This window comes from Cynara cardunculus (assembly GCF_001531365.2).
Source record: "Cynara cardunculus var. scolymus isolate 2C chromosome LG 3, CcrdV1, whole genome shotgun sequence".
NCBI classification, from domain to species: Eukaryota; Viridiplantae; Streptophyta; class Magnoliopsida; order Asterales; family Asteraceae; genus Cynara; species Cynara cardunculus.
The window spans coordinates 39,801,860-39,813,473 of NC_037530.1; the positions used below are offsets into that span (position 1 = coordinate 39,801,860).

At 36.4% G+C, this 11,614-nt stretch overlaps 2 protein-coding genes across 2 annotated transcripts; one reads left to right on the forward strand and one right to left on the reverse strand.

Annotated features, from left to right (window-relative positions):
- The first annotated feature begins 599 nt into the window (after positions 1–599).
- On the forward strand, positions 600–7,128 carry LOC112508758 (transmembrane protein 87A-like). The gene is made up of 5 exons (XM_025113499.1): positions 600–912; positions 1,558–2,476; positions 4,630–4,725; positions 5,390–5,526; positions 6,695–7,128. Exons 1-5 carry the CDS (start codon positions 710–712, stop codon positions 6,864–6,866), a joined length of 1,527 nt encoding a protein of 508 aa, XP_024969267.1. The 5' UTR covers positions 600–709; the 3' UTR covers positions 6,867–7,128.
- A 1,355-nt stretch (positions 7,129–8,483) lies between these two features.
- LOC112509686 (exocyst complex component EXO70A1) lies at positions 8,484–10,922 on the reverse strand. Its single transcript, XM_025114774.1, has one exon. It carries the CDS (start codon positions 10,754–10,756, stop codon positions 8,876–8,878), a length of 1,881 nt encoding a protein of 626 aa, XP_024970542.1. The 5' UTR covers positions 10,757–10,922; the 3' UTR covers positions 8,484–8,875.
- Between the last annotated feature and the right edge of the window lie 692 nt (positions 10,923–11,614).

Below are 11,614 nucleotides of genomic sequence, written 5' to 3' on the forward strand. Positions count from 1 at the left end.
ATATCTATTTTGGATAACGTATTTTTAAAACTTCATTTTGGTACATAAGATGTAAAGCTTTAAACATTTAAGTACTCGGGTAACCGATTGAAGCATTAACCGGTTATCATGTTGATGTTACAAGGTGATGGGATGAAATTGGGTTGCATAGCAAATAATACTGAGTTTGATATCACATCACTCGCCACATCAACATTCAACCGGTTATCTGGGTACTTAAATATTTAAAACTTTACATTTTAAATATCAAAATGAAAGTTTGGAATATACGTCACATAAAATAAGAATCGAATTAAAATACGTGACTTTTTCACACAATTTGTTTCAACACTTTTTTTAATTAAAATTGAGTTAAATTATACATTCACAAATAAAAAACGATCTGTATGATTGATATCTAATATAAAAATCATTTTATTTGTTGTTGGTGTAGGTGGGTGGTCAATGCATTCTTTTCCTTTTTATTATTTTATATTTCTTTTTGAATAAATATTATTTTATATACTCGATAGAAATTAATATCTCTAGAAAAACATAACTTATTTTCATTTAAATTAATTAAAATAATATTTGGAAGGAAAAATAAATAAACCCCTTTTCTGTAACGAAATTGGAGTTTGTCGGTTACTTGACGCATCTTCACTTGTCTACGTCTTCCCACTCGGTTACACTTCATCTGGACCAGATCTATCTCTCTCCGTTGCCTTTCATGGATTCCTCCACGGTTGCCATATTCTTGCTACTCGTTGTTAGGGTTTTATGCATTGAAGCTTCGGTTCATGAGTACGCCGGAGACAAATTCACCAGAAAGGGAAATGCATTTGTACTTCATGGAGGTAGTGAAGGAATTTATTATTCTCGTCCTAACCTCCATCAATCTTCCGCCACCGCCAATGGCGATGCTTATATTCGGTAACTTCACTTCATCTTACTTGATTAATTATTTTACTTCGTGTTGTTACTTTTTGTCAGTTGTGACTGGTGTTCTCGCGAAATGGACTTGAGAAATAAATGCAGTTTTAGTTGTTGATCATGATCATGATCATGATCTCATGATATGAGATATACATGTCGTTTCAATTTGTTTAGTAGAACGTTGAGCTTCGGTTTTGTTACATTTACTATGAGAAGTTAAATGTGAAGAACAACTGAATCCTTGTCTGTCAATTTGATTAGTATTCATTTACATCTTTTGGTCTATATCGTTGTTTTAAGATTAGTATCAGCAGAATTGGTAGAATTTAAAGGAAGCTTCGAGACTCCATTGCAATTACGACCAATAGGAGCACCAAAGTTAAAGATATAGTCATCAAAAATAGTTTTGTTTCTAGTAGAGATATCAGGTGTGGTAAGACATGGAAAGCTGAGAGTGTAAAGATTGTTAGAAACCAGATAATTATGAAGCACTCAGAAAATTATGAAATTACCATCGAAGAAGAAATGAAGCAAGTCGTGGAAGAACTATTCGATTGATGCAGAGTCTTCCATATTTATTAGTTTCTTTTGTAGATGGCATAAAATTTCTGATCTCTATTCTTTTCTTTCGTTTGGAACCAGTATTGAGAGAATCATATTCCGAAGGCCTCAAGTGGTCTCAAACTTCAGCACAGGCTTGATCTATGCTGTTCTTTTTGACGTGGATGATCGAGAGACAATTGGTGGCTCAGCCTATGGAGGCCAAAGAGCTATCTGCTGTACTGCAGATCTAGCAAAATTGGGTGCATGCAAGGAAGGGGAAGTTATTCACCGCCAATCTTTAAAGAATCCTGGTTGGCCTGAAGTGTTTGGCGTCTCATTTGATGTCAATGAGGAAACTTCCACTATGCAACCAAGGTCTATTGAGATTACAAGAACTGGGATGTATAATCTGTATTTCATGCATTGTGAGCCAAGACTAAATGATATGATCATAGAGGGGAAAACTGTATGGAAAAATCCTACTGGTTACCTGCCGGGTAGAATGGCACCACTTTCAAAATTCTATGGGTTCATGTCATTTGCATTTCTAATACTTGGGAGCTTTTGGTTTTCTCAGTATGCAAGGTTCTGGAAAGAGGTTCTTCAATTGCAGAATTGTATAACATTAGTTATAACACTGGGCATGTTTGAGATGGCCTTATGGTATTTTGATTATGCAGAATTTAATAAGATTGGGATACGACCAACAGGGATTACTGTATGGGCAGTCACCTTTGGCACAGTGAAACGAACAGTTTCACGCATGATCATCCTTACCGTTTCTATGGGATATGGTGTTGTAAGACCAACTCTTGGTGGTCTCACTTCAAAGGTTATCATGCTTGGAGCAACCTTCTTTACTGCATCAGAAGTGCTTGAACTAGCAGAACATGCTGGTGCCATCAGTGATCTTTCAGGAAAGGCAATGTTGTTTCTATCTCTTCCTGTAGCAATCTTGGATGCTTTCTTTCTTCTTTGGATCTTCACCTCTCTTTCTTCAACTTTGAATAAGCTTCAGGTACTTGCCATTCATAAACGTTCATACTTGTTCAATGTACCATCCTTCTAATTATATATGTACGCTATCTAGGATGCATAAAGATGTGACTGATACTGTTTCTGAGGTGTGTGTCTCACATATCATGCATTTTGCTAATGTGTTCTCTTTGAGTTGTGTTGTAGAGAGCTTGTGGTTTTCTTAATGCCGAACAGATAGATCGCCTAGGACGTCATGTTGGAGACACCTATAGAACCCTGTATGCATGATTCTGTCCACTGCTCAATTCTGAATTTTTTTTATAAGAGTCCTCCTCACGAGTGCATTTTTGGTAAGAAACATGACATCTACCTGCAGAAGCAATTTCTAGGTGGGTACTGAGTTCTGTTGCTAATGAGATTGAAAGATATTGTGATGTAGTGTATGAATATGTTTGTTCAGAGGTTGTGTTCTGAGATACACTTGTACGTATGGAGGTGAACAGACTTGGGAAAAAATTAAGTTCCAGCATTTCCATGAATCCAGGATGGGAATAAGTAGCATCCAGATTTTCTGAAGCTAAATGCATGTAAATATAGTTCTCATTGTTTCACTTGATTTCCTGATGTGGGATGATGTTTCAGTTCTTATGCCATATACATTTCTGGTTTTATTCAGCACAGATGCCTGTTTTTAAGATACTTTGCTGTTATTTTCATGTGTCTTCTGCATTCCAACTCACTTTCTTATCCAAGGGCATAACTGCAATTTTTGGGTTCTAACTTCTTTCATTCTGAGTGATAGAGATGATACCAAGGGGATTTTAAGGGGTTCTTTGTCTCGTAAGTGACAAGTTTGAATGTGTCCTTATTTGCTGATCAAAAAGGAGGTGCTACCAAGGGGTTACCTTTATTGATTCTTGTCACCGATCTGGCTCTTAATTTGGTTATACTTTGGACATCCTCTGAGATTATTAATCATTTTGTGTACTTAGTTGTGCTCCTGGTTTATGTCCCCCGTGATGAACTTTATCTTTTGTTACACGGGGTTTTGGTTTATGTCCCCCCGTGATGTACTTTATCTTTTGTTACACGGGGTTTTGGTTTATGTCATCCCGTGGTGCACTTTATCTTTTGTTACACGGGGTTTTGGTTTATGTCCCCCCGTGATGTACTTTATCTTTTGTTACACGGGGTTTTGGTTTATGTCCCCCCCGTTGCATCATTTTTGTTATATTTAAGGGGCACTTTTTTGTTAGATTGACTAGGTTCCAAAACACTTCAAATAGTTTATTTTTGTTTTTATTTACACGTATAAGGGGCATTTTTTTGACTTTCCGCCGTGGCCCGTGGGCATCCAAAATCTCAGGGCAGGCCCTGCCTATTTCCTTCGGCCACCAAAATTTGGATTCTTCAAGTTTCATATGGGTTTATTTTGCTGGTCAGCCCCTTTAAGAGTCTACGACTTTGGAAGTTCTAAAGGCTCTTTTTTCCAACTTTTTCACTTGGCTATGGAGATTTGTGGTATCATGCTCACTAGTAGGTTTTCTGAGGATCTTTAGCTGGTTCATCTTCAAATGATTCAACAGAAATGTTGCCTCTTAGGATTTGGGTATGGGAAGGTTCAAGACTCTCTATTCAAGTCTGTTGCTATGCAAATTTTGGGTGTGAAAAGATGCATGTATTCAGAGACCATATGTGGGTTCTCCGCTCCAGAAAACCTGCTGGCTTGCACAAGTTATTACTTTTCCATCTATTTGGGTTCTTTCTGCAAGTGATGTTCAGGTGTTCATTGGGATTGAAGAGCTCCCAGCTTAAAGATTTACTCTAGCACCTCATTTTTCCTTCTACTTTTTGACTAGTTCTTGCTCTTTATAACTTGTCTTTCTTAATCTAATAACAGAATAGAACATTTTTGCTACTTAATTATGCCAAGCCATCTTATACTTTGGTCAATTCCTGAACCAAAGTTCCATGTTCATATATATGGAGTGCAGAAAGGAATATTTTGACATCATGATCCACCGTGTTTTTCTCGCCTATTTTATATGTTTGCATGGCTTATATTGTGCTTAAGATTTAGCTATCAAATAATGATCACTTCCCAGATTTGACATTATGCAGTGTATTCTACCACCAGATTTGATAATTTCAGGCACTGTGTAACTTGATTGATTGGCTTATATGATATGCCAGGCTAAGCGAATGATGGCGAAGCTAGATATTTACAGGAAGTTCACAAATGCTTTGGCTGTTGCTGTCATTGTGTCTGTAGGCTGGATATGCTATGAGGTAATAATTTTGCTATGCTTAAATTTTTGTTGGGAAACTCTCTCCAGTAGCTGAGTTCCTAGGAACTGAAATTAGAGCGCAGATATGAAAACGTAAGATGTAAAGCAATGTGAGCCATAATAAACAGGCAGATATAGGGATAATCAGAAAAATAACCAAAAATTGGAGTTCACCAATCACAAAATGACCAACTTACTCCAAATTAGCACAAAATAACCACTTATTTCGCAAAAACCATGAGGAAAAACCCACTTTTACGAAACTATGAACAAAATGGCATATTTTTCGGGTTGTGGGCCCACTTCTCAAAAGCCATGAGTAAAACTCAAAATTTCACAAAAAAGAGGGTTCTGCTCACCTTTTTGCGAAGTGTGCCCCACAAATCAGAAGGGATTTGAAAATGTACCGTTCGCCAAAAAAAAGGTTTTTGCTCATGCTTTTTGCGAAGTTAGTGGTTATTTTGTGTTAATTTGTAAAAAGTTGGTCATCTTGTGATAGGATCAACTCCGATTTTGGTTATTCTGTGACTATCCCTTAGATATATATTACGTTCCTTGGCCATGGTTAATTTATTAGCTACTTTTTCCTTATAATTTAGTTGGGAAGTGAAAAAATTCCATCCATAGAAGCTAATAATCCCAATGTTGCGGAATCTTTATATCAGCTTTATTTCAAGGCAACCGATATATACAATGAGCAGTGGCAAAATGCTTGGATCATCCCTGCATTCTGGCAGGTTTTATCGTTCTCTCTTCTCTGTGTCATCTGTGCTCTTTGGGCGCCTTCTCAAAACTCAATGCGGTAAGAAACGTAACCAAACTCTTACAAAATCCTATTTCTGTCATTTGACTGTTTCTAGGTCTTTCAAGGGAAAGATATAGCTTCATTATACTTGTTGGATTCTATCATGCATAACTGCATAATTTTGCAATCACCATCTTTTACTATGAATATGATATTTCTGACATGTAATTCCAGTTCATTCTTATGTTGTTTGATAACACCAAGAAAACAGATTCACTTGTGAATCAAGCTTCTCTATTTCATGTTGGATATAAATAAGGGTCATTTGGGCAAATAACCATAAGGGTGTGTTTGGTATCTAGACAGGACAGAATAGCGCAGCTGTTTAGCGTTTGGTAAGACAGAACTGGACATGACAAAACAGATAAAATGACCAATTTACCCTAATGAGTTGTTTATATATTTTGATATAGTTTATGTAGTTTATTAAATTTGAATAAAATAAATATTTTTTATAATAAAATATATCATTAGAAAGTTTAGTCAAAACGATTAAAATTAGAAAAATAAAAAAGTTTATGTAGTTTCCACTCTTTATTTTATATTTTTTCTATATTATTTTTTATTATTAATATTTAATAAAAATATATATAAATCGTATAAAAATAATATTTTGAGGATAGTAAAGTGAAAATTTAGAGAGCATCAAATACAATTAATAATATTTAAAGAATGAATAAAATGTAAATGAGACTTTTGACTCGGACCTGTTCTAAAAAGTCGATGCAGTCATCGATTCTCCCGAGAGGCCACAATTGCCGCTATTTGATGTTTTATTTTGAAGTTTGTTTCACCTTGTTCCATAGGGTGGGGGTGGACCACTCCTGTTCAGCTTTGTTTCATCTATCTATTCCACATAAAAGTCTTGCCAAATGTGAATTAATGATCCATGCACTGTTCTATTTTGTCCTATCCAATGTACCAAACGCACCCTAAACGAGTTCTCAATTAGAAGCACAAACTTTTAAATTTTTTAGCTCAATGACACCTTCGTCTGACCTGCCCCTAGTTCAAAACAATATGCTCCAGTAAAAAGATATACACTAGAGGGTCATTTTGCAAAACGAGTTCCTAGAGAAGGTCATTGAGTTAAAATAGAAATAGTCTATGATTTAGTAGTCGTTCGGGATGGTCATGATATTTTGGGATTTATTTCATGGAACAGATATGCGTATTCTGATGACGGAAGTGAAGAGTTTGAGGATGGTGATATTTCGATGTTGATGAAACTATCCCCTCTTCCCACAAAAGACGTTGGCAGTCCGACTGAAGTAAGATCATCTGGTAGCGAAGATGGAACGTTGGGTGGAGATTTGGAAGAAGATAAAACAGAGTAAACTATAAACCAGGTATTATTTGGCTTTTCTTTCACTTGCAAAATTTCCTAATCTTATTCCTGAATAGAATCAGCTTCATCTTCAGACCCTCTAGGGGACACTAGCATCAACTAGATGTTTTTAGTATTTGCATCCTGGATCTTTTATTCAACTTGTAGATTTTAGGCTATAAGATTGTTCATTTTCCTCAATTTATTTAAAAATATATAAAAATTTAGATTGGTAAGATTGAGAAATTGGATAAATGAGTTTTGCCTTGTTCTTTGATTTCTTTTCATGGCAAGTTAGAAGAAAGAAAAAAGAAAAAGAAGAGGTGCAAGTTTTTTAGAGTAAATTACAGTTTTCATCCCTGTTATTTGTTAAAAATTGTGATTTTGTCCCTATGGTTTAGAAATTATGTTTTTACATCCCTATGATTTGTAATTCATTGTTGTTTTTGTCTGTTGTTTCATTCCTTGTGGTTTAGAATTCTTTAATGTTTTGGTCCCTTATCCTTTAAGATAGAAACTAACCTAGACTAGAGACGAAAATAACAATAAATTGTGAACTATAGGGACAAAAATTATAATTTCTAAACCTCAGAAACAAAAATCAAAATTATTAACAAACCACAAGAACAAAAATCCTAATTTACTCTTCTTTTTAATATAACAGAGCTTAGAATCCCAACAACAAATATCATTCATGCAATTTTGGTTTTTCATTAATATAAACAAGTCATACCAACCAATATTTTAAATATTTTTTAGATGTACAATAAATAGAGCTCACACATATTTTTAACTTTTGGTAAGATTGGAATCCTTGACCTCTAGAAAGGGCATGTTAGGAGATAGCACGCCATACTACCGAAATTTTTGCTCATTTATTGCAAGTAGGTGCTTAAAATGACTATTGTTTACAAGTTGCTTTTTTCAAATAATGAAAAAAGACGTTGGAGGGAAAATATATACTTTATATTGAAAAACTCAGTTTAAAATAATAAATACTTATTTATGGATAAATTAATAATTAATTTATAAATAATTGGTAGAGTTTTGAATGTGATTGCTGTTCTTGATGGATGTAGACTGGAAGGCATCATTCATGAAGTAATTGTAGATGAATATAATGCTTGTTGAAGAGACAATAACATCCATTCCCTCCATCATTTTCTCCATACATGATCCTATCTCTCACCCAATTCACACAACTGCAACTACCTTCTCATCCTGAGTATGAGTCATGTTGACCATGTAGAATCATTTATCGACATTATATATACTTGCTCGCTAAGAGTCATTATACTCACTTCACCTGGTGATATTTCCAGTCATCAAAATAGCACAGTATAAACATCTCTTAAGCACTAGCAGGATAACCTACCAGGTAAGATATATCTTATTTCCATTGATTTACGCCTAGCTTGTTCTTATTTTATGCCTTTTCATAGAAAAATTCCACATCACCACCCTCACTTACGGTAAGGTACCTTAGTTAGCAAAATCACACTTCAAGATTGTTGATAAAGACCATCATCTCTTACTCGGTAAGAAATAATAAGTATTCAATTAACCAGTAAAAGACGACCAAGTGTTTAGTAAACAACCCGTTCGTCATAGATTCTATAGGTGGAACTTCCTACAACATTACATTGTGGGTGTGGTGTTTCTCCTCCTTTTCTGATGTTACCAAACTCTAGAACTCTACATCAAACACAAAACCCACATTCCTTCAAGACCTACCATAGTGATTTAGAAAAGTTATTGAAGGTCATCCAATTTATATTCCGCGTCCAAAAAATAGCAATTTTCGTGTAATTTAGAAACATGTACAAGAGTTCCCATACAAACAAGTGAAACAATTAATCTTAAACAACATCCTTACAGTTTCAGGGGAGTAGTACCGATCAGGAGCCTCTTTCTTTCCCTTCATCCATCTTCTATCATCACAATCACCAAATCACCCCACAAAAATAATCAAAGAATGGTGTTCTAAAATACTCTAACCACTTACTTTCGGAATTTGTATCACTGTGATCTTCTCCTCGAGTGCTGCGAAACCGCAAATCCTTCAAACAAGTCCAACGCTGCTGTCTCAAGATCTTCCACAGAATACTTTATATAGTTTTCAGGGTGTCTCCCACTTTCTATATGACTTCTGAATCTCCCAAGAAACGATCGGTAAGCCGGGATTAGTTTCTCCGATATGGAAATCCGAAGCTCTTCACGAAGCTGTGTATCGGGTATTAGCCATAACGCCTGAGTTCGGTGAACTTCCTCAAACATGGCATTGAACGATTTGAATCTTTCTCTCAAAGCACTCTTTGAAACCCCAGAAGAAAAGCTTCCACTCACATGTAATCCTTCATCTCTCAAACAATACAAAACTCCGACCCAAGTTGATCGTTGGTAGCTCGTTGCAGATTGTCTCAATTTCCCAGTAAGTTTCCTTAGATAGTTATCTCCGATCATCTCCCTTAATTCCGGTGACCCTTTGATCTTTTGAACAATGTAATGAATATTGTTCATGATGAACAAATGAGCCAAGGAATTGTCTTTATAATGCTTGGATTTTCCTTCTAAATTGAATTGCAAAATCACTATTATCCAAATCAAATGGAGGGCTAATGGTGATTGTTCTTCATGATCGGTAAAATCCATATCTGGTGTACTTGGATCATCGGAGTATCTAGATCCAGTTGCAGGTCTAGACACGATTAATTCTCCTAGGGTTTGTTTGTAATCTGAAATCAAGCTTATGTAATTCATTACATACCTAGTTAATGGATGGATCGTCCCTCCAGGGACAGGAACTCTAGAAGGTTCTCGAAGGACTGCATTTTCAAACTCATTTAGCATCCCTCTAGCAGCCTCGGCGAGCCTGGAGAGTATCTCCGCCGCTTGTTGCCGGAATGATTCGGCTGATTTTCCGTCGAAAACAGCATCGATATCCGGCAACAAATCGAACAAGGTGTCGTGTAAATCCAAAATCTTGAATAGCTTCTCCGGAGCTCTTCGGCTAATACTAATGCCTTCGGCGAAGTTAAAGAGCTGATTCGCCGGAGCTTTAACGGTTTCCATGAAACAAGCATCATCTGCCGCCGACCCTAAACCTTCGAAGATTTGCTCGCAGAGTCTCTTCTCACTTGCGAACAAAACTCTGATGCACATTTTCGCGGCACGAATCCATTTTCCGATCTTCGCATTCAAGGCTTCCCATTCCAGCCGTTGGATTTCGCGGATGGTTAGTTTCTCGATACCTAGCTTCTTGAAGCTAGCATCCAACGCAGATTTCCGAACACCGCCATACACCTGAACGCACTCCTTTAAGTAGCCGGCGGCGATCATACGCTCGGCGATGGAGCGCAGATCACATATGCTATCCGAAGGCATTAGATCTAGCTCGCGAATGCTACTCATAGATCTGTAACTCGAGATTGTCCTGCTGCTCTCTCCTCGATCCGATAAGGAAGAAGAACCTTCTCTGGATATGGCATCTTCTTCGCCTCTGCTGCTATAATCGCCGTTTCCAGGGAACTCACCAATGGAGGTGCTGGTTCTGTGAGTCAGGTGAGTTGATGAGATAGAGTCAGTGAGTGTGTCGGTTTCGATTGGAGTAGCGTGGGAGATGAGTATGTTGCGGAACTCATCCTCAAGTCGAGCCATGGCAATTTCGACTGCGGTGTTGATTTTCTCCGATTGGTTCTGAGCTCCGGCGTCCTCCGTGAGAGTAGTTGACTCCATGGAACGTTGGATTTGATCGACTGCCTGCAAGTATCGATCGATCTCTTGACGGTCGCCTTCGAAGATCATTCTAAGCCTGGCGTCTTCAGAAGACGTAGCATCCCAGCGGAGGATGATCTGTTGAGCAGTTTCCAAAGCTAAAGAGTCGTTCTCCGGCTGCTCCATGAAGAATCTATAGAAGATTGGTTGGTGGTCCAATCGAGAATCCGGAAAATAAAGAGGTTTGAAGCTTTGAATGAAGGATCAACAATGGAAGTAGGAGGGTTGAATTGTACGGTGGTGTGTGGTGGGGTGAGACCGGTCGACAAAAGAAATGACTAGGAGCAGATATATAGCAACAAAATAAATACCCAATTATTCAACATTTTTATTTATAAAAACCTCGAAATTTTTGGAATTCGTACTCATTAGAGGATCTCCCAGGCAACTCCAACTAAATTATTAAAAAACAACACTAAAAATATTTAAAAATGGTGGATTTTATTAAATACTAACAAAAATCAAATTCAATCACAAATAAAAAACAAAGTGCTAATGACATTCGCGTATATTATTTGGAAATTATCTCATCTTTAAATCCATAAAATATCAAATCGATATAAATAATGTTATTTTAAAATAATTGGGATATAATATAAAATAATAATAATTAAAGTAGAGTTAGGAGTGTGAGGACATCGATGCAATTACCCTCCCCCTAAAAAAATCACTAAACCATGTTTTTAATATTATAATAATAATAATAATAAACATCTTTATATATTAAACTTTTAATATATCTCTCTCTCTCTATATATATATATATAGGGGTGTTCATGAGTTGAGTTGATCGGGTTGAGGACATTTAAACAACTCAATCCAATGTTTACGGTTTGGAAAAATCTTAACCCAATCCAACCAAGCCAACCCGTACGGGTTGGTCGGGTTGATACTTTGGTATATTAAAATATTCTTCTAACCTTGAATATGTTATTTCTCTACTCATAATTTCTTTTTCATCATCAACCATTTGATACAACTTAT

Excerpts from the sequence above, each read along its gene's own strand:
- LOC112508758 (XM_025113499.1), top strand. The coding sequence starts at position 710 with ATGGATTCCTCCACGGTTGCCATATTCTTGCTACTCGTTGTTAGGGTT. Across the intron at positions 2,477-4,629 it reads CAACTTTGAATAAGCTTCAG|GCTAAGCGAATGATGGCGAA; the intron begins GTACTTGCCATT and ends ATGATATGCCAG. Across the intron at positions 4,726-5,389 it reads TAGGCTGGATATGCTATGAG|CTTTATTTCAAGGCAACCGA; the intron begins GTAATAATTTTG and ends TCTTTATATCAG.
- LOC112509686 (XM_025114774.1), bottom strand. The coding sequence starts at position 10,756 with ATGGAGCAGCCGGAGAACGACTCTTTAGCTTTGGAAACTGCTCAACAG.